The following is a 23,236-nucleotide window of genomic DNA, read 5'->3' on the forward strand; positions in this document are numbered from 1 at the left end:
AAATGTGCAGACATTTGTTTTCTCATTTAACGAACTTGGATTTGACAGAAGCAGGAAAGTATTGGCATTTTTCTTTCACTTTAGTGTTGGAGAAGAATTATGAAAATACAATAAATAGCTAAGAAACTAAACAAATGGATAATTGAAAAAAAATTAATCAAGAGTTCTCAGTTGAGGTATAAATGACCAGATTTAGATTCTCATATTTTGGGCATTTTATGCAAAGTCATAGAATTCTCAACCAGTATATAAGACTGAGAAAACTGAAAGGAAACAAGAGGTTGATTAGGAAGAGATGGATAGACTCAATTACAGCTGAGATCTGAAGAACCATGTTAAGAACTGATCCTAGAGAAAATCTATGTGTTTGATAAGAGTGAATACAAATTTGGTAACACATAATCAATCAGACTCCAAACTTTATCAAAGTAGATAAAACTTTATTCTTCTATTGACTCTATGGGTAAATTATAAAACAATATTTTTTTTACATAAGAATGGTGAAATGGCAACACAATTTCTGGCCATTTTGTAGCAGGTAGCACAAACATTGCAAACTTTATCTTGTAAAATAAAGGGGAATATCTGAATATGTCACTTCACTTACAAACAAAGCATATTTCAATTGAATATTCATGGCTAATTTTCTCTAAAAGATAGCTCTAAAAGATAGCTAGGTACAGCCCCTTATCTACAGGATAATATAGGAAATTTGTTTGATGAGGACAGAGAAATATTTTTAGGGGTAAAATATCCTGCACAAATAGAAGAAAAATTTCTCTGAGTTGAAGCATTTTAGATTTCCACAACATGAAAATGTACATTGTTACAGTTAGTGTTCATCTAGTTTGATATAACCCTTCCTATTATTGAGCCTGCAAGTTACTTCCCCCTCATCCCAATTAAAACAATACCAATTCTAGGGAAATAATCTAAGGAATAAAAAAAAATGTATTCTACAGTGCCTTCTCCCAATGGAAACAGTTTTGTAAAAAATATCTCTGGAGAAATGTGCCTGGATAAAATATCAGCAGTGGTTGCACAATGTAAATCTCACTGATAGCTATAAAAAAATAGATCAGGATGGCTAAAGATGGTGAGTCACTCACTTATTTGATTTTGAACTTATTCAGCCAAAGAATCTCTTGTCTTTTATTTATATATATTTATTAAACTTATATGCTGCCCATCTTGCTTATAAATGACTTGGTGGCTTACAATCAAAAATACATCAACATGAATTGTTTTAAAATGGTCAAGGATGGGGAGGAAGAAGGCAAGATGCACACGGGGAAGAGGTGGGGTCTTACCTTATTCTATTTTCTTGACTGAACGTAATCCACTGAAATCAATGTCTAAATATTTGCTGAGTTGGGATTTTTATATTATTTTAGTGCAATCTATGTTCATTTATTTCCCTTTATGTCCCCATTTGGATCAAGAGAGTGAGCCATTCACTTATTCATACTTTGAATTATACTTTAACCCTAACCCTTTTTTCTTTTAAATATTCCTACAACTCATTTTTCCTTTGCAATTAAAATTCAAACAAAATATAAATTACAAGGGATTGCAGCCTACAGAGAAAAGATTTTTTTCAAGCATTCTTCTTTAAGCACAGAGATGAAAATAAACAGACTAGAATGTCATATATCCTAAATCCCCTCTTCTATTGTATTGATACTGCTACTGTAGTGCAAATACTTTAGTACATTTCTGGGGGAAAAATAATGTAATCTTCACTAAATTTTCATAGAAAGTTTATCAAATAAGAAATATTTAAAAATTGTTTTCATTTTTTCTTCTAGAATACAATATTTTAAGAATGGATAATGACACCTCTGAATTTCTTCTATGGGAATTCTCAAAAAATTGGGAGCTACAGGTTATGCGTATAGTTTTACTATTGATACTATATTCAGTGACGGTAACAGGGAACCTTTTTATCATCACTGCTGTTGTTTTTGACACACACCTTCACACTCCCATGTACTTCTTCCTGATGAATTTAGCCATGCAAGATATTGGTTCAGTTTCAGTCATTATTCCTAAAGCTGTTTTTAATTCTCTTATGAACACAAGGACTATTTCTCATTTTGGATGTGTTGCTCAAGTCATGTTGTTCATCTTTTTCCTGAGCTGTGATGTTTCTCTCCTTACTGTTATGGCATATGATAGGTATATTGCCATTTGCAACCCTTTACAATATGAAATGATAATGAACAGAGGGGCTTGCACCAAAATGATTGGCAGCATATGGACAGCCAGCCTTCTCAATGCTTCATTACACACTGTTTTTACATTTATGACTCCTTTCTGCTCTAATATTATCAACCAGTTCTTCTGTGAAATCCCATATTTACTTAAGATTGCCTGTTCTGGTTTATATGTATCTGAAATTGTAGCTCTAATCTTCAGTGCTACATTAGTATTGTGTTGTCTTATTTTTGTGCTTGTAACATATGTGTATGTCTTCTGTGCTGTACTGAGAATTCCTTCAGTTCAAGGAAGGAAAAAAGCCTTCACTACTTGCGTGCCACATCTTATTGTCTTCTCCATATTTTTCTTTACTGGTTCCCTTGCTTATCTGAAGCCCATATCTGACAGTCCTTCCCACTCTGACTTCATAATTAGCATTATGTATTCTATTATTCCACCCATGATGAATCCATTTATCTACAGCTTGAGAAACAAGGATATCAAAGTTGCTCTTTCAAGACTTTTAAGTCAGATGTTATTTCATTTTAAAGAAGTATGAATTTTGTACTTATTTATTTCGTGAGTTGACATAGGATAGATGCTAACTCCCAGCATTACTTATTTGTTAAGTCTTAGGTTTGGAAGCCTATCCTTAGAAAATATATATTTCTTATTATTTTTATTCAGGATATGTGAAAAGATACTGAAAGGAATTATAAAAAATAGATAGGATCAGTTAGATTTCAAAACAAAAAAAATGTTACACACACACACACACTCACGCACACATGCAATGAGCTAGAATCTTAAGTCTTTAAAATACTTCCAAAAACACTTCTAAGAACAGAAATATGTGAACAAATCTGATAGTCTTCATTTTTGTATAATATGGGAATTGCATCCAGGATCATCAAAATATATTTTAAACTATTTCATCAATCATGTTCCCCATCAAATCAATTTATTAAAAAAATAGATTTAATAAAAGCTATATTACCCAGATAAAATTCTCTGCTGTCATATTGCCAAACAAGGGAATAGGACGTAATTTGATCCCATTAATATTTTAATCTATAGAAAATAAAGTCTTTGATTCAATTCACTTTAGGCATAAATTATTTTATAAAGTAAATATGGTTTACTTCCAATTCTAACACTGAAGATGTTACATAACTGGGCAACAAAACAATTGCAAGAAAGCAAACAAACTCAGAGAGCACCATAGGTCAACCCTGAGCTCCAGATAATCTCATGTATTGATGCCTCAGTATCTAAATAAGAAGGAAAGTAAACTTCAAACTGGTCCAGAAACTTTTATAAGTTTTTTAGAAGGTCATTCTTTAATTAATTAAATATCTTAGGATAATGGTTAAAAAAGTAAGCAATCATTCTTTTAACATAGGAAAAGATTGAAACTTTTTGTAATATCCAGTAATTCTTCTAAAATAGATAGATATAGATCAGGGGTGTCAAACTCAATTTCATTGAGGGCCACATCAGGGTTGTGGTTGACCTCGGTGGGTTGGGTTGGGGTGTCGCTGGTATGGGTGTGGCTGGGGGGCATGGCTGGGGGTGGGCAGCTCCACTGCTGCTGTTCTCATTCTCTTTGGCCAGGTTGCTCATGGTGTGTGCGGGAAGGCAAAATGTGTGGGTCAGAGGAGGCCCACTCCCTCTTCTTGCAAGGAGACCCAGCTTTGTAACCAAAGCATCCTCAGCAATAGGATGGGAGATCACCAAGAGAGGTCAGGAGAGGGAACAAAGGGATGGCAAAAGGCAACAGGGCTGCTGTGGCCAAGTGCTAAGGCAGAATTTCCCCCAGACCCTCATTCTCTCTCATTATAATCTCCTCCCTTCCTTCCTTCCTTCCTTCCTTCCTTCCTTCCTTCCTTCCCTTTTTCCTTTTCTTCTTTTTCCTTGTTTACTTTCCTTTCTTTCTTCTTCCTTCCCCTCTTCCTCTCTTTTTCCTTCATTGCTCTCTTCCCCTCTTTCCTTCTTTTTCTTTTTCTTTCCTCTTTCCCTTTCTCCTTTCCTGTCCTTTCTTAGATGGTCAAATGCAAAAGGGGGAACATTTCTTGATGCCTCCTTACTGTGATCAAATGCCACTTTTGCTAGTTGTGGTCACTTAAAAGACTGAGAACAAACCAGGCTCAGTTTATCTCATGTTTGTATTTAGTGGGGTTGTTCACAGACAATAGTACAGCTGTAGCTGTACTGTGATAGTTGATCAGAGCTTCTCTGTTTTTTATGTGCAACAGTTTTAGCATTTAAGAACAGAGGTAAGTTATTTGCTTTTCTATTTATACATAGTCCTTAAAAGGGCTCTCCTGTAGGGAGCCTGCCATGGTCTAATTCAGACTGGAAATATAGCAAAGGAAAATATTTCCCCCACTCTGCTTTGTCCTGTTTTCCCCATTAGAAATGGCTGTTTGCAACACACAAGAGCTCACAATTCAAGAATATTAATGTGCCATTTGTGAAGTGCACATGAGGTATCTCAGGGTGGAGAAGGCCATGGTGGTGGGGGGGTAGTGATAGAACAGTCCCTGAAGGCCTCTGCAACCCACTAAGATATGTTATGCTTCTCCCTCCTTTCATGCCACACTGGACTCACCTTGCAAACATCCATTTCTCTCTGCTGCTATTTTTTTGCCTTTGAGGGAGGGAGAGGAAAATTGGTTTGAAAATGTTTTTCACACTGAGAATGAATGTTTCTGGGTGCCATAATATCATGCAGGTTCAGGCACCAATCCTCTTTTGCAGAGTCATGAACCCAGAAACTTTCATTCTCAGTGTGAAAAGTATTTGAGGTGCCAGTCTCCTGCTCCTGAACTACTTTCCACCACAGCTGTGGCAGGGATGCTCCATGCCCATTAAAATCTGTGTGGACAGAGCTCCTTCAACAATCCATCCCATGGTTGGAGTCGGGAAGATCACCATGGAATTGGCCGGGCACAGGACCCAATGCCGTGTGTGGCCCAGGTGCACTGCTCATTCACATGCACAGGTCTTACTGTTTGAGTGTGTCCCTCACACCTGCATCCCCTGGAGTTCACCACACCAGGGGAGGAATAAGACCCATTGTTCCATGAGCATGCTTGCATGCAAATGGTCCGTCTGCATGCAAATGGGGCATTTGGAATGATCTTTGAAGGCAAGCCCACTGCTGCACTTCTACTTCAGCTTGGACACAGTCAGGGCACCCAATCTGCTGCTGGCAGCAGCCACCTGAGCAGCCATGATCCCCCTTCCAGCCAGCCGGCACCACCTGACCTACTCTCTGCCTGGCTGGCTGGCTGGTACAAAGCCTCAACATTCTTCTCCTCTTCCTCCCTGCTCAAGTGATGGTGGTCTTCATGGAACAATGAGGTCTCATTCCTCCCCTGGCACAACAAGCTCTGGCAGGTTGGATGTAGGCGTGAGGGGCCTGACCCCACAGTCCTGACTTGCTGACTTGAAGGCTTCATTCCTGCACTCAAACAGTAAGGCCGGCTGTGGAATCAGAATCAGCCAGGAGCAGGAATCAACAATGTCCTTGGCCCAGTTGTACTACTCACTTTGATTCACTGTTTCAAGGCAGGAACAAAGCCTTCAACTGAGCGAGAAAGCACTGCAGGGCCAGGCCCCTCACATCTGCATCTAGCCTGCCAAAGCCTGCTGGAGTTCACCATGTCAGGGGAGAAATGAGACACTCCTTTGTCCTGCAGAGCCCACTGCTGTTTGAGCAGAAAGAATGAGGAAAATGGGAAGAATGGCGAGGCTTTGTGCCATCAAGGTGGCCAGGCAGGGAGTAGGTTAGGCAGGTCTGTTTCTTTTGAATAGTTTCTATCCTCCCATCAGAAAATTCCAGACATTAGTTTCATCCCACCAAGTTTCACTAATTTCACTAGTAACTATATCATATCTGCCTTTATGTACTAGCACTTCAAGTTCGCCCATTTTGTTCCCTAAACTTGAGCATTAGTATATAGACATTTGAGTCCTTTATGGCTCTTAGGTATGTTTCTTTTATCTTCTACTTTGGATTTTCCACCCTTCCCATCATTCTGTGATTGATTATATTGGTGTTTATGCAGTGGTGGGATTCAATTTTTTTAACAACTGGTTCTATGGGCGTGGCTTATCTGGGTGGGCATGGCTTAGTGGTTATGTGACTGGGTGGGTGTGGCTAGTTGATCATGTGACCGGGTGACCATGGCTATGTGTAAGGGACTACTCAGAGGGCTGAAAAAACTCATTTCTGACCAGTCCTCACACTTTTGACTGGTCCTCACACTTATGACTATCCTCACATTTATGCCCATTGCAGCATTCTTAACAACCATGTCACTCATTTCACAACTGCTTCTCTTCACCATGGTGACAAGATAGGGCGAAAAATGTAAAATGTGAGGACAGTCATAAGTGCGAGGACCGGTCAAAGTGCGAGGACTGGTCAAAAATAACTTTTTCAGCCCTCTGAGTAGCTCATATGCACAAAAGGACTACCCAGAGGGCTGAAAAAGTGATTTCTGACAGATCCTTGCACTTTTGACCGGTCCTCATTTATGCCCGTTGCAGCATTCTTAACAAACGTGTCACTCATTTCACAACTGCAGTGCTTCATGTGACTGGGTGGCCATGGCCACGTGGCATCGCTGCCTAATGACAATTTGCTGCATAAGGTCATAAGTGTAAAAAACAGTCATAAGTCACCTTTTCCAGTGCCATTTTAACTGTTGTAAGTCAAGGATTACCTGTACAAAAATACAAAAAGCTTCTTTGCTTGCAAAGCAAAGAATACCAATCCTTAAACACCAATCATTAGATTAGAAATACCTGCAAACTGGAGTTACAAATCAGGGAGGGTGCCAGAACACCTTGAGGAATTAAAATAGTTAAAATGCAATGATAACTATCAGCAGCCAACTGCTGCTCATAAAGTGAAACCCTTTAGCAGAGAGATCATTTAAGTTCTCCAGAATGAAGCAAAGGAGCAATCTGTTGCTTGTTAAACCAATTACCAGAACAAATAGACACAGAACTAGTAAGATTTCTGAAGCTGCTTCTTTTCAGGAATGGAGATTAACATTTTTCCTTCCAAACAAAGCTGAATAGGGAAAATTATCTCATCACTAAACACAGGATTAAACATAACCAAGCACAGAATTAAACTTCACCAAAAACCAGTTTTAGACCAAAAGTAAGAAAGGGTGTGAAAATTCACGTTTGAAGATCAATGTTTCTAGCTAGCCAAGAAGCCTTGCTAAATGTCACCCATCTTGGTTCCTTGTCATTAAAAGCTTCTGTTTTGTTATTCAATTATTTCTTCAGAGTGCTGATCATTGCATCCTGGCTGGAAGAACTCCAACAAGGGAGTATTTCCTCCCAACAGTGGTGTAAATAGCTTAAAACAACCCTTCCCCTTTAAGAAAGTCAAGCAAAAAAAAAAAAAAATCTCCGAGAACCTCCAGAACCGAAAGCAACAGTAAGTCTAGGCATACTGAAAGAGAGGCAGTTTCTGTAAGGAGGGCAATAAAGATTAGGCTAGGAAACAACACCAAATGTTGTAATTCCTTACAGGATTAACCCTGTTAAGTGAAAAAAAACAAAAGGAGATTTCTTTTAACAACAGGTTCTCCGAACTGCTTAACTACTTAACAACCAGTTCTACTGAACCCGTAGAATCCCCCCATTGGGTTTATGTTTCGAATTAAGTGCCAAAGATCCTACAGATTGTCCTAGAGATCCTAAATATTGATCACCTTACCCACTCATTTTTAATTTAAAACCCACATGATAAGTTGAGTAAAATATGTACTTATTTGTATATATGATTCTCAATATTTTCTATATTCCAAAAAAAGAAATTCAGCCAGCAAAATGCTTCATATTCAGGGTTACCACATAGGGAAAGGAATTCATAATATATATATTTAATACAAGTGGGATAATTTACAGAATGTATTCAAAATCCAGGAGCCATCATTCCTGAGGAAATGAAATTTTGGAAAGTTGTGGCGGCTTCTGTGAGTTTGCAGCACAACTTCTTTACCTTTTGATGTATGAAGGACAAACTGCAATATGTTTCTTGAAATGTATGTATGTGTGAGACAAAGAGAGATGTTACATCACCTAGAAGTGTAATATCTTTTTATTGTATTTTCACAATCAGTCTTCCCATTATGATTGCAATCTGTCCAAAATATGGCCGGGAACAGCTCTCACTCAGCAAAATGTTGGATATTCAAGATAATAAACAGAAAATGGGCGGACAAGCTTTTCATAGGGATCACTTACAGTATGTCACAAAAAATAAGAATAATAAGAATAATTGCTGCATGTCACTATCCTTTCATTATTTAAAGAATTCAAAACATCTAATTTTCTAATCACAATTGTACAATGTGCTGCATGAATTCTTCTGAATATTTAGTAACAGTAATTACTCCAGAAAACCAAAATAAATAATAGGAGTTAATAACATATCATCCTTAAAAATTATAAAATTGAGACAGTTTAGACTTTCATAAATCTGATCAAGTCAGATTAACTGCTCATGACTTTTTAATTATTTAGCCTACAAATTAGTCCTCTCGCTCCCATTATAATAAGAAAGACACTTGGGCAATCTGTTTTATGTTATTTTTAAATCCATCCTGCTCCCCATAGGTTATTTATACTATGAACTGAAACTTTAAAAAAAAAAGCCTTGGGGAAATGGCAAGAAAAAAAATAGATAAAATCGTACAGTACATTATAATTATGTTATACTACAGTATAACATAATTGTTTTCTGGCTTTGGAAGGAGAACAAGAAAAAAATAAAGAAATCTGCATGAATAAAGAAGAATGAATATGGTGAGTCATTTACCTATATTTATTTTGAATTACACATTATTTGTTCCTTTCTTCATTTAAATATTCATATGTCTTCCCTTTTCTTTGCAATTAAAATTCCAACAAAATGCAGATTATAGTTGGCTGCCTAAATCATTCTTCAGTAACTTTTATTTAAGGGGAGAGATGAAAATAAATAACATCAGAATTTAAAACATTGTAAATTAATCAAATAGAGCAAACAATAACTTTTTCCAGTTCTCCTCTCCATTTCCACCTTCAGTTATTTCACAGACATTCTTCAATTATTTAGATTAATGAGATTTGCCTGACTAAGAAAGATTACCATGGTCTCATATAATTTAATTTTAATTTTTCTGTAATCTATTCAAATATAGCTTCATTTTCACTTTATATTTAACCTTAAAAATTAGGGCTCTGTCAGTATTTAAAATTGACTCTTTAAAAACATTTTCATTCACTTGGTAAACAAGCTGACCGTACATCTTAATTCAAATTATGTTGTCAAACAGAATGGAGGTTCTGATTTTAAGCCATTTTTTTTCAGTCCACATATTGTGTAGATCAAGGTGTAAATGAGAAGGTCATTCAAAGGTTTAACAATTATAATGAATGCCATAATTCAAATCCCACAATACGTTTAGGCCATTCATGTATATTAAAACTAAATAAATGATGGCTTAAAAAACAATGTAACAAAAAATTATCTCCATCTATTGGCATCAAAATAATAAATATAACTAATCCCAATCCAACCCAAGTAAATTATTTCTATAACAACTAAAGGTAGAGTTTAGTATATATTGTTATTTTGAATTTACAAAATTCAAACAAGAATCCCAGAGCTATTCCTGTAAATTCTCAATTACAGCTTTTATTTGATGATGAAAGCAATATTTTTTGCTTTAGGCTCTCATTTCCAATGAAGTTAGTGTTACAAAATGGTTTTAATTAAATAAAAAAAATTTTAAAATTTGATTTATATGCCGCCCTTCTCCGGAGACTCAGGGCGCCTTACAATGCGTTAAGCAATAGCCTTCATTCTTTTGTATATTTTATACAAAGTCAGCTTATTTCCCTCACAAACTGGGTCCTCATTTCACCTACCTTAGAAAGGATGGAAGGCTGAGTCAACCTTGAGCCTTGAAGAGATTCGAACCAGCAGAAATTGCAGGCAGCTGTGTTAATGACAGGGTGCACTAAACCACTATACTATCAAGGCTCACTGAACCATCCTTCTGCAACTTACTCTGAACTATACTGAACAGGAAATATTTTAACAATTCTTTTTCTTTTCCTAGAGTGTATTGTTTAAGAATGGATAATGATACTTCTGAGTTTCTTCTCTGGGAATTCTCAAAGATTTGGGAGCTACAAATTATGCATGTGGCTTTGCTACTGATACTCTATTTAATGACAGTAACATGGAATCTTCTCATCATCTCAGCTATTGTTTGTGATCACCATCTTCACACCCCCATGTATTTCTTCCTGATGAATTTAGCAATGCAAGACATTGGTTCAGTTTCAGCCATTATCCCCAAAACTCTTTTTAATTTTCTTACAAATATAAGAACTATTTCTCACTCTGGGTGTGTTGCCCAAGTCATGTTTTTGTTGTTTTTCCTGAGCTGTGATATTTCTCTGCTTACTGTCATGGCCTATGATCGATATATTGCCATTTGTAACCCTTTACATTATGAAATGATGATAAACAGGAAGGCCTGCATCAAGATGATTGCTGGTGTATGGACTGCCAGCCTTCTCAATGCTTCATTGCAAACTCTTTTCACTTTTATGACTCCTTTCTGCTCTAATAGTATAAACCAGTTCTTCTGTGAAGTCCCATATTTACTTAAGATTGCCTGTTCTGATTTATATGTATTTGAAACTGGATTTCAAATATTTACTGCTATGTTAGCAACTGGTTGTTTTGCCTCTGTCATTGTTACTTACATGCATGTCTTCTCTGCTGTTCTGAGAATTCCTTCTGTTCAAGGAAGGAAAAAGGCCTTCTCTACTTGCTTACCACATATGGTTGTTTTCTTCATATTTTTGTTTACGTCTTGCCTTGCTTACCTCAAACCTACAACTGACAGTGAATCACATCCAAACTTCATAATAACAATAATGTATTCCATTATTCCAGCTATGTTGAATCCATTAATTTACAGCATGAGAAACAAAGACATTAAAGTTACTCTTTTGAGACTTTTTGGTCAGAAATTATTATTTTTTTAAGGAGATTCAAATATAAATATTTTCCCAACTATTTTCCATTTTCCAATACATTATATAAAGTTCAAAGGTTATTTTTTTTTAAAAAAATCCAGTTATGAAATTTAACTTATCTGTATTAAGATTGAGATTGTTATGGTGCATTGAGTCTCCTCTGACCCTTGGATGATACAAACACACATGTTCAATTTTCTTGCCAACATTTTAAGATGTAGCTGAGAAAAAAAGTTTGATTCAAGGACACCCAGCTGGGTTGGGTTGGACCACTACTCATTTTCTTGTAGTCTTTTGACTTAATCACAAGATGATATTGGTTGTCTCTGTCATCATAGTTAGACAAAGTTTGTATCCTTTGCTTGATGCCAAAGTGTCAGAAATAATTATCACAACAGTAATTCTGTGAAAGACAGCTAACAGATAAAAAATTAGAATTAACTTATATGAATATTCAATTGAATGGAACGTTACATATTTCCAATAGGGATGCAGTACAGAAAATCTATAAACAATGTATTTATTAGAAGAAAGTGTTGATTAAATGAAAATAAATAATTCTGCTTTCTTATTTTAGGAAAAACTTAAAAAAATGTGTTCAATAATTTAATATGAGAAATGTTTTAAAATTCTATGAATATCAATGTGGAATTTCTAATAAATCTTAAATGAAAAACATAATACACATGAGCTGTTCACCATCCCTCTTTATTGAGGTTTTCATTTTTTTATATTTTAAAATACTTATTCATTTATTTGCTTCCTCCGTTTCCACAGTAATTCTATGCAGCATACATAGTTGGATCAAAGCAATTTTATAAACAATAGGGATTGTATAGTATGTCTGTCTATATCAGTTACAAAGAAATATGCTTATGAATAAAGATTCCTACTTTTTGAAACATCAAATAAATATGCATAATCCAATCTTTATGCAAAAAGTTCATTTATTAAAAATTGTTGTTTAAAAAAATGTGGGAGGGAAAAAATTGGCTTGAACAGGATCAAAGTAGTTTACTTTTCTACAATATTTATTGACAGATTTTTTACTTCTTCAAGAAAACATGGTTAACATATTTGTTTATTTCTTGCCTTGCATATCTAAAATCTACAGCTGACAGTGCATCACATCTGGACTTCATAATGTCAATAATATATTCCATTATTCCACCTATGTTGAATTTATTAATTTACAGCATGAGAAATAAAAATATCAAAGTTGCTTTTTCAAGTCATTTTGGACAGCAGTTTTTTTTCTAGAAAATGATCTATGCATCTATTTATTTTCAAATATCAACAAGAAAGTAAGAAAGCTGTCATACACAACAAGTTTGAACCTGTTCCAAGTTTTCAATAGGAATTAAATCAATCCAGAAGCTGATCTTCTGTGGTCTTCATTAGTAATGAAAATCTGGAAACAACTTACAACCAAAATTTCAAATATTAATTACTATTAGCAGTAATGGAAGAATGGCATTTAAATTTATAGAAACAACAAGTATGATTAAGATAAGGGTAAAGAGATTATGCAGATCCTTCTATCAACTAACATTCAACTAACATTCAATTAATGTTGTGATATGTGTCCTGGTGGCACAGTAGTTAAACTGCAGTATTGCAGGGAAATGCTGTCCAGAGTCAGGAGTTCATTCTTAATGGGGGTCCAGTTAGCAGAGCTCTGTGAAACCCATCTGATTCTATCTGCCAAGAGGTCCTAGGGGCCAAAGTCACCCTGGAGGGGTGATGAAGATAGAAGGAATGTTTTGTCAGTCGCGAGGGGATGGCTGCCTCCTTGCTTGATCCAAAGGAACCCTTCTGACTTGTGGAAAAGAGATGGCCATTATGGCTGAACTGAGGTTATGACAACCAGGACAAAGGAAGCAAGAAGAGATGATTCTATAGCAGTGTGTTTGATCTGGGTGAGAGTTTTCTAATTTCTACCTTGGAACTAATTTCCAAAAAAAGTGGATAGAAAGGAGGGGCTCTACAGTGTAGGAGGAAAGGAACTGTTTCTCCACCTCCAAAAGAATAGTGGTGAGTGAGATTTTGAGCTGATGACAGATCTGAAAAAAAAGAAAAAAAACATTAATGGGAAGCTAAAAATTAAAGTAAAAGGGTGGACTGGTTATTCTAGGAATTTAAAACATTGCCTAAGACATTGAGTTATTTTCCCTCTTTATTCTGTTTTTTAAATGGATTAATTTATGTGGAATAAACTTTTGGATTTACAAAGTTTGTGATGAAAGCAGAAGGAAAGTGTGAGGTTGACATCTACTGGCTGGAGGAGACATTACACAAGTGAAGAAAACTTGATAAAAAGATCAGGTTGGTTAAAAATATTTACTGCATTCTGACTTCCTTCCTTCCTTCCTTCCTTCCTTCCTTCCTTCCTTCCTTCCTGCCTGCCTGCCTGCCTGCCTGCCTGCCTGCCTGCCTGCCTGCCAGCCAGCCAGCCAGCCAGCCAGCCACCCATCATGATTCACTCTATCATTTCTGTCTCTCTTTATTCAAAATTTTTGGAAAAAAAAGAGAGAAATCCATATACAAAAACAAATGCATATACAAAACAGTAATGTATACACATTCAACAAATTAATTACTTATTAAGATATAATATCCAGACCAAATAATAACATAAAAATAAAGACAAATAAAAAAGATGCAAAAATCCCTCAAGAATTAACTTACCAAATTGATGCAGATCTCCTAAATGTACCACATACTCATTTAATAGTATAACAAATTACACTTTTCCCATTTTTAAAACTATTATGAAATCTATGTAAAAGTGAAATATATTCTGTCAATGTTATTAATTAATAAAGCCTTCTTCGGAATTAATAGTTTACCCATTTTTGTGGAATATATATTGAAGGAAACTATTGGAAGCAAAGGAGCGTGGCTCTAAAATTGTGGGGAGACTCACCTGCACTATGCTGATGGTGCTAGCCTGAAAATTGAAAATGCACCTGATCTACAACTTCTAATAATGAAAGTAGAAAGAAAATTATGATGATTAAATATAAAGAATAACAAACCAATGGCAACATGAACAACCAATTTTGAAGTTAACAGTGAAAATATTGAAGTGTAAATAGTTGATCCAAAAAGGCAAACAAATAGTTCTTGACTTGTGACCACAATTGAGTCCAAAATTTCAATTGCTAAGCAAGGCAGTTGTTAAGTGAGTTTTGCCCCATTTTACCACCATTTGCCACAGTTATTTAGTGAATCACTGCAGTTGTTATGTGAATCATGCACTCATTAAGCAAATGTGGCTTCCCTCATTGACTTTACTTGTCAGAAGCCAGCTGGGAAGATTACAAATGGTGATCAAATAACTCTAGGACAGTGCAACTATATAAATATATGTCAGTTGCCAAGTTTTGATCGCATGACCATGGGATGCTACAATGGTCATCAGTATGAAAAACAATAAATCACTTTCCAGTGCTATTGTAATTTTGAGAGATCAATAAATTAATGCTTGTAAGGACTACCTCTAAAGGGACCAGCAATCAAGAAATATACTGTAACCTAGGGCTTGAAGGGTTTGAAAAAATCAGAAATGTGAAGGCAGTGTCTTTCCTTAGTGATCTTCATGTAACAAATTTGGATTTGAGAGAACCAAGATAGGTGTATTGACATTTTTTTTCACTTTAGTGTTGGAAAAGAATTTTGAAAATACCATGGATAGCTAAGAAAGCAAACAAATGAATCATTAAAACGAATCAATTAAGAATTCTCAGATGATGTACAAATGGCCAACTTCAGATTCTCATATTTTGGGTACATTATGCAAAGTCATAGTGTTTTAAAGAAGTATGTAAGGCTGAGAAACATAGAATGAAAAAGAAGAGGATGACTACCAAGAGATGGATGGACTCAGTTGCAGCTGAGATATGAACAACCATATTAGGACTTGATTGATTATTCTAGAGAAAATATATGTGTTTGCTAAGAGTGAATACAACTTGACACCATATAATCAATCAAAACATCTCCAAACTTTATTGAAGAACTAGATAAATGTTTATTTTTCTACTGACTCTATAGGGTATGTTAGAAATTATGTCTTTGTGTGTGCATATACGTATATATTGCAGCAGGTAGGGCAAACATTGGAAACTTTATCTGGAAAATAAGGAAAAAAATATGAATAGATCATTTCACTTTTAAACAGCATATTTCAGTTGAATTCCCATAACCAATTTTCCCATTGTGATTCTCACTTCTTCAGAAAAAAATAGCTAAGTACAGCTTTTATATAGTAAAAAAACTTGATTGCAGAAAATATGACTTCAGCAACAGAGTGGTCAATGCCTGGAATGCACTACCTGACTCTGTTGTTACATCCTCAAACCCCCATAACTTTTACCTTAAACTGTCTACTGTGGACCTCACCCCTTTCCTAAGAGGTCTGTAAGGGGCATGCATAAGCGCACCAGCATGCCTACCGTCCCTGTCCTACTGTCCTAATTTATTTATACCCATTTCTGTGTTCATATCCATGTCTATACTTATATCTGTTATCTCGTACATATTTGACAAAATAAATAAATAAATAAAAAGTTTGCCAACTCCTTATCATTAGGATAATACAGGAAATTTGTTTGAAGGGGACAGAGAAATATTTTTAGGGATCACATACACAGCAGTGAACTAAGAAAAATCCTTACATTCTCTGATATTCTCTGATATTATCTAAGAAGAACCAATAGCACCTTATTTCTTTACTTTTTTACTTTTACTTTTATTTGATTTATATACCGCCCTACTCCCGAAGGACTCAGGGCGGTGAACAGCCAACAATAAAATACATATATACAAAATTTAAAAAGCAGAAATAAAATCAAATTAAATAAATTCGATTTATTAAATTTATAGAAATTTAGAATTAAAATTTCTAAGGACACTTGTAAAATATCCTGCACAAATAGCAGCAAAGTTCTTTTGAGTTGAAGCATTTTAGATTTCCATAATATGAAAATGTACAGTTTGATATAACCTTTCCCATTATTGAGGCTGCATATTACTTCTCCCTTATCCCAATTAAAACAATACCAATTCTAGGGAAATGATCTAAGGAGTAAAAAAAAAAAAATCCTTGGTGCCTTTTTTATCCTCCCAATGGAGACAGCTTTCTAAAAATATCTCTGGGGAAATGTACTTGGATGAAATATCAGCACTGGCTGCACAACATACAGATAGACCAAGATGGCTAAAGATGGTAAGTTATTCACTTATTTGATTTTGAACTCATTCAGCCAAAGATGTCCTTGTCTTTTATTTGTATTTATTTATTAAACTTATATGCTGCCCATCTTGCCTAGAGATGATTCTAGATGACTTACAATTAGTAAAACACCAATATGAAGCTTTAAAATAATAAATACTAACACCTAAAATTGTTTTAAAATTCACAAGGATGAGGAGGAAGGAAGCAAAATGTACATGGGGAGGAGATGGGATCTTATTTTCATTGTCTTTTTTTTTTTTAATTTGATTTATATGCCGTCCTTCTCCGGAGACTCAGGGCAGCTTACAATGCATCTTGATTGATTGTAATCCACTAAAGTCAATGCCTATTGATTGATTGTAATCCACTAAAGTCAATTTATATTAACTTTGTGCAATCTATGTTCAGTTTATTTCCCTTTATGCCCTTATTTGAATTTTTAACATGTCCTTAGAACTTTTGTATTGAACATTCTCTCAAAAGGCATTTTCATGCTCTTTTTAAACCAAAGTCAGTAATCAGAATGAGTCATTGATTTCTTTAAATGATTAAAAAGCTTCAACTTACACAAAGCCTTTTCTCCATGCATATTTTGGATCTAGCTTCCGAAACATTCCAAACTGAAGGAACTTAACTGAATTTGGATACTTCCATCTGTATCATTTGACTCTAACCATCTCAACAAAGAAACCAACATTTTGAATCTGATTAGACCTTACACATGAGTACTGAAGAAATACCTTAAACTTTAAAATGCATTCTCAAATATGTCCAAGTCCAAGAAATATAATAATGCCTTAAGGCCTAAGGCTTAAGTAAGATAATTGACAAATCTCAATGTAAATTGTGTTATTCTAAATGTTGTAGGATCAAGATTTATTGTAATGTTCAGTGAAAGTTGATCAGTTACTTTTTAAAATACTTCAAAGGATTTGTATTAAATTTTCCTTGTTTCTTTAAAGTTCTCATAATTAAGAATGGATAATGACACATCTGTATTTCTTCTTTTGGATTTCTCAAAATTTTGGGAGGTACAGATTATTTACTTATCTTTATTCCTGATACTTTATTTAACAACAGTAACTGGGAATCTTCTCATTATTATTGCTGTTGTCTTTGACCACCATCTTCACACTCCCATGTACTTCTTCATGATGAATTTAGCTATCCAAGACATTGGTTCAGTTTCAGTAATTATTCCTAAAACAGTTTTAAATTTTCTTACAAATATAAGGTACATTTCTTATTCTGGATGTGTTTGTCAGGTTCTTTTGTTTTTCTTTTTCTTAGCCTGTGATATTTCCATCCTTACTATTATGGCATATGATCGGTATATTGCCATTTGTAATCCTTTACAATATGAAATGATAATGAACAGGAAAGCCTGCACTAAAATGGTCGGCAGTGCATGGATTGCCAGTTTTCTCAATGCCATATTACACACTACTGCAACATTCACTATTCCTTTCTGCTCTAACATCATCAATCAGTTCTATTGTGAAATCCCATATTTACTTAAGATTGCATGTCCTGGTTTATATTTAACTGAAATTGGAATTATAATGTTCAGTTCTACATTAGCACTTGGTTGTTTTGTCTTTGTCATTGTTACTTATATGCACATCTTCTCTGCTGTGTTGAAAATTCCTTCTACCCAAGGAAGGAAAAAATCCTTTTCTACTTGTTTGCCACACCTTATAGTCTTTTCCCTATTTTTGTTTACTGCTTGCTTTGCTTACTTAAGAGACATATCAGACAGTCCATCTCACCTTGATTTCATAATTACAATTATGTATTCCACTATTCCATCCATGTTGAATCCAATAATCTACAGCATGAGAAACAAGAAGATCAAAGCTGCTCTTACAAGGCTTTTTGATATGTGGTTTATTTTTTTTTAAAGAGGCATCAAATGTTCAAGTGAAAAAGAGAAAAAAACACACATATAAAACCATGTGACTACACCCCCATTTTCACAAATATTATCTTATATTAGAATTTTTTTTTCATTTTTGTAATTGAACATATCTCTATTTAACATATCCAGACATATCTCTTATTGTTATTAATCTGATTTCTGGTGACTACATGAAAAGATATGCACAATTTTCTGGGCTATAATTTCTTGACTGACTTAGAATGTTCATCCTACAATCAACATATATATGTATGAAGAGAATATTTACAGTGTATATATTGAGAAAAAAAAATTAAATGGCAAGGCAGAAGACAATTGTATTTCAAGTTCAGTTTTATTTTGCTCTCAAATTAAGAAAACTCTAGATGTTTAGAGTTCTTTCCAAGCTAAGCTAGCTTTCTACTCTTGTTTGCTGAATAAACGATGAGTGGGGGAGATCTTCCTATAGCTGCAAACCTGTGAATTTGTCAGAATTTTGGTTCAGGTCAGGTCTTGCAGTCTCATGACCATAGCAGGACTGTGAAGTTTTGAGTTTGTTGTTTATTGAGAGCTTCTGTACAGAACCTGACATTGGGTACTGCTGAAATTGGCCACCCTTTGGTTACTAAGGAGCTCTTGAAAGCTTGTAAGTATTTGAATATTATTTTGCTTGCTATGCATGCTTTGTACATTATGCTTTAACATCTATTTGCTTGAGCTAATAATAAAGCTTAACATCCCTTTATTCACTGATTTGTTATTATCCAAAAAAAAAAAAAAAACCCAATTGCCCATGTACTTTATTGCCCCAACATTTGGAAAAACAAAAGATTGATGAAATGAATTTGACAATAATTTAATTTAGTTTTTTGTTTTGTTTTGTGGAATATTGTAATAATGATCCATATGAGAAATATTTACAAAATCGTGATTAATTTTACTGACTTCCTAATATACAACAACTGACCCAAACTGTTTTTCATGCTTAAAGTGGAACTTAAACTCACATGCTCCTGGTTTCTAGGTCAGCACCTTAACCATCACACCAAACTAGTTTTCTGACATTCCATTGTCCCTTGGTTTAATAATTATAATTCTGTATTCCATTACTACATTCATTTTAAATTCATTAATCTATACCATGAGAAACAAGGACATTAATGTTGTTCTTTTAAGTCTTCTTGAGGTTTGAAACAAAATAATTTGCTTCTATTTTAACAGAAAAGAAAAAAGTAGGAATAAAATTTTGGTAAATATCCTGCACATTCTTACACATTACAATAGGTTACATTGAAGACTCATACAACAGCTGATTTATTTTAATTTATTTTATTGTGAAATTGAGTAATCTCTTCCAATTGTAGCTTAACTAGAAATTATGTCTTTTGTATACTACTTTAATTCTCAAGATAGAAATTCTGAACTAAGATCTAACTAAACATATGAAATTAGAATTAAGAAAATTATATTAAATAATTGAGTGGAATGTTATGCAATTCAGATTGAGGTGTTAGATAAAGTGTGTGCCTATTTCTCTGTCTATATCTTTATCTTTATATATACATACACCCAAACCCATTAGAAGGAAGCATGAATGAAATATATTTAAAAATAATCTAATGTTGTGTTTACCTTATGGAAAATCCTTGTAAATTGTACATAATATGAGAATCCAATGAGAAATGTATTAAAGTATCTTTGTATATGTATATGTATTTGATTTTGTAGTATCTCAACTTTATGACTGGATAAATGAGAAATTCATTAAAATTAAATGTTTTACAATTATTTTACTTATTTGGTTGTTTGCTTCTTTATATTTAGTTGTATATTAGACAACTTGTGCCCTATCGGTCATTATTTCAGATATATTTCTTTACCTAAATAGAATGATTACAATGGGAGCAGAGTTGAGAATGGCACATTGGGCTGCACAAGAAGTACTGCACAGATCAAGAAGAGCCTACAGGTGCAATATAGAAGAATTATATGGAGGAATTAAGCAATCACTGAAGGATAGTGATTCATCCTCTTTTTAAAAAAATCTTTAAAAAGACAACCCTATTGGTAGACTCCTACTTTCTTATTGTCAGAAAAGAATAGGTCAAGTGTGAATCAATGGACTATATCTTCTTCAAAGTTTGTCAATGAACCTTCTGGGCATCAAAGAAACACATCCTTAAATAAGGTTACACATTGCTTTGAAAACTCATATAAATTGCAGGTTGTCAAAAAGCTAACTTTGTATCTAGACACCTCAGTTACTAAGTGTTTTTAAGAACACTTGTCCTAGCTTGTTGACTCTTATACTTTGCCTGTTTGGAGAAAAATCAGGCATCTTTTGATAATACATGCCTTGGTTCAGAAATGGGCAAATTTTCAACCTGACACCACTATTCCTATTTCTTTTCACACTGATAAATTTTAATAGCAAAGTAGGAGAGAATAGAGGGGAAGAATTACTGCCATTTTCTTTGCAGGTAAAATGTTAAAAATGGTATATCTGTGCCTGCTGTAAATCTCATTCCAATCTAAAATGGTGGAACCTAATCAAAGAAAGTTTTTTTTTTTTTCAATTCTGGCTTAGTTTCTTCCAGTCTGGATTTTTGCAACATCTTCATCCTCCTTCATTTTAAGAATATCTAGAATTTTCAGTTGATCATCAAATGCAATAGCCACTGAGAGAATGTGTGCAGTCACATAACAGCTGATTAGAATCCTATGCTACAACACATCACTTATAAATTATTTCCTAGAATAAGATTAGCAATAAAATTTAACTCTTTAAATAGGTTTGGCTGATTTCCGTTACCTCATGGTTCCTTAAGCATGCTTTATGAGACTTTATGAATATTATTATTATTATTATTATTATTATTATTATTATTATTATTATTATTATTATTATTATTATTTATTGGTTAATCTTTAGTGAGATTCACAGCCTTTGAGGCTGGTTAATAGCTCAGCAGCTCGAGTCCTAATCAAGGACCTAGGAACTGTTAAGGTATCGTCGGAGGATGTAAGCTGTTCCGAGTAAGGTGGTTTTTTGTAGAGTCAAAATGTTCAAGTCCGACAGACTTGAATATTATTATTATTATTATTATTATTATTATTATTATTATTATTATTATTATTATTATTATTATTATTTTATTTCTATACTGCCCTTCTCCCGAAGGACTCAGGGCGGTGTACAGCCTGATTAAAAGCACAAAAATAAACAAAATTTAAAAATAATTAAAATTATTAAATAATTGGCTCAATTATAAAACCCCCAAATTTAAAATCCCACATTTAAAACCAATTAAAATCTTTACATTGATAGGCCGGCCTGGCGGAACAAGAAGGTTTTGAGGGCACAGCGAAATACACGGAGGTCGGAGATCTTACGCATTTCTGGGGGCAGTTCATTACAACGGGCAGGGGCTCCCACAGAGAAGGACCTCCCCTTGGGTGTCACCAGCCGACATAATTTGGCTGATGGCACCCTGAGGAGACCCTCTCTGTGGGAGCGGACTGGCCGGTGGGAGGCTACTGGTGGCAGAAGATGGTCTCGAAGGTATCCAGGTCCAATGCCATGGAGCGCTTTAAAGGTGGTAACCAACACCTTGAATCGCACCTGGAAGACCACTGGGAGCCAGTGCAGCTTGCGCAGGAGGGGTGTCATGTGGGCACAATGAGTTGCGCTCATAACCACCCATGCGGCCACATTCTGGACCAGTTGGAGGCTCCGGGTGCTTTTCAAGGGGAGCCCCATGTAGAGAGCATTACAGTAGTCCAGTCAGGAGGTGACAAGGGCATGAGTGACCGTGAGCAAGGCGTCGTGATCCAGAAAGGGCTGCAACTGGTGAATCAGGTGAATGATAGAAAGCCCCCCTGGCCACGGCTGTCATATGTTCTTCTAAAGACAGCCGTGCATTCAGGAGGACGCCCAGATTGCGAGCCCTCTCTGTGGGGGGCAAAGACTCACCCCCAATAGTCAGCGATGGCACCAGTTGACTATATCGCGACGCCGGGAACCACAGCCACTCAGTCTTGGAGGGGTTGAGTCTGAGCCTATTTCTCTCCATCCAGACCCGCACAGCCTCCAGGCAGTGAGACATCACATCAAGGGCATCATTGGGGTGGTCTGGGGTGGAGATGTACAGCTGAGTATCATCAATGTACAGGTGGACTCTCACCCCAAAACCATGGATGATCTCACCCAGCGGCTTCACATAAATGTTGAACAGAAGGGGCAAGAGGATCGACCCTTGCGGCACTCCCCATACGAGGCACCTCGAAGTTGACCTCTGCCCCCCTGTCAACATGAACTGCAAGCGGTCGGAGAGGAAGGAGGAGAACCACCACAAAACGGTGCCCCTTATTCCTAACCTCCTCAACCGCTGCAGCATGATACCATGGTCAATGGTATCAAAAGCCACTGAGAGATCTAACAGGACCAGGACAGAGGAACAACCCCTGTCCCGAGCCCTCCAGAGATCATCACCAATGCGACCAATGCCATTTCTGTGCTGTACCCCTGCCTGAAGCCTGACTGATACGGGACCAAATAGATAGCTTCATCCAGGTACCTGGGCAGTTGTCATGCCACTACATTCTCAACAACCTTTGCCACAAAACAAAGGTTGGAGACTGGACGATAATTTGCTAATTCAGCCAGGTCCAGGGAAGGCTTCTTGAGGAGGGGCCTCACCACTGCCTCTTTCAAGGCAGCAGGAAAGGCACCCTCACTCAGAGAAGCACTTATAATCCCCTGGAGCCAGCCTCGTGTAACCTCCCGGGAGGCCAGTACCAACCAGGAGGGACACGGGTCCAATAAACATGTG

The 23,236-nt window shown here is 35.6% G+C and overlaps 3 protein-coding genes across 3 annotated transcripts; all 3 read left to right on the forward strand.

Moving 5' to 3' along the window:
• Nucleotides 1–1,804: 1,804 nt before the first annotated feature.
• Nucleotides 1,805–2,758, forward strand: LOC117668750 (olfactory receptor 14L1-like). Its single transcript, XM_034422812.2, has one exon. The coding sequence runs from the start codon at nucleotides 1,826–1,828 to the stop codon at nucleotides 2,756–2,758; it is 933 nt and encodes a 310-aa protein (XP_034278703.1). The 5' UTR covers nucleotides 1,805–1,825.
• A 7,595-nt stretch (nucleotides 2,759–10,353) lies between these two features.
• LOC117668751 (olfactory receptor 14C36-like) lies at nucleotides 10,354–11,277 on the forward strand. Its single transcript, XM_034422813.1, has one exon. The coding sequence runs from the start codon at nucleotides 10,354–10,356 to the stop codon at nucleotides 11,275–11,277; it is 924 nt and encodes a 307-aa protein (XP_034278704.1).
• Nucleotides 11,278–17,484: 6,207 nt separating this feature from the next.
• Nucleotides 17,485–18,408, forward strand: LOC117668752 (olfactory receptor 14L1-like). Its single transcript, XM_034422814.1, has one exon. The coding sequence runs from the start codon at nucleotides 17,485–17,487 to the stop codon at nucleotides 18,406–18,408; it is 924 nt and encodes a 307-aa protein (XP_034278705.1).
• The last annotated feature ends 4,828 nt before the right edge of the window (nucleotides 18,409–23,236 follow it).

The sequence above is a fragment of the Pantherophis guttatus genome, chromosome 4, assembly GCF_059756535.1.
Source record: "Pantherophis guttatus breed Tessera chromosome 4, ASM5975653v1, whole genome shotgun sequence".
In the NCBI taxonomy this organism is placed as follows: domain Eukaryota; kingdom Metazoa; phylum Chordata; class Lepidosauria; order Squamata; family Colubridae; genus Pantherophis; species Pantherophis guttatus.

Excerpts from the sequence above, each read along its gene's own strand:
- LOC117668750 (XM_034422812.2), top strand. The coding sequence starts at position 1,826 with ATGGATAATGACACCTCTGAATTTCTTCTATGGGAATTCTCAAAAAAT.
- LOC117668751 (XM_034422813.1), top strand. The coding sequence starts at position 10,354 with ATGGATAATGATACTTCTGAGTTTCTTCTCTGGGAATTCTCAAAGATT.
- LOC117668752 (XM_034422814.1), top strand. The coding sequence starts at position 17,485 with ATGGATAATGACACATCTGTATTTCTTCTTTTGGATTTCTCAAAATTT.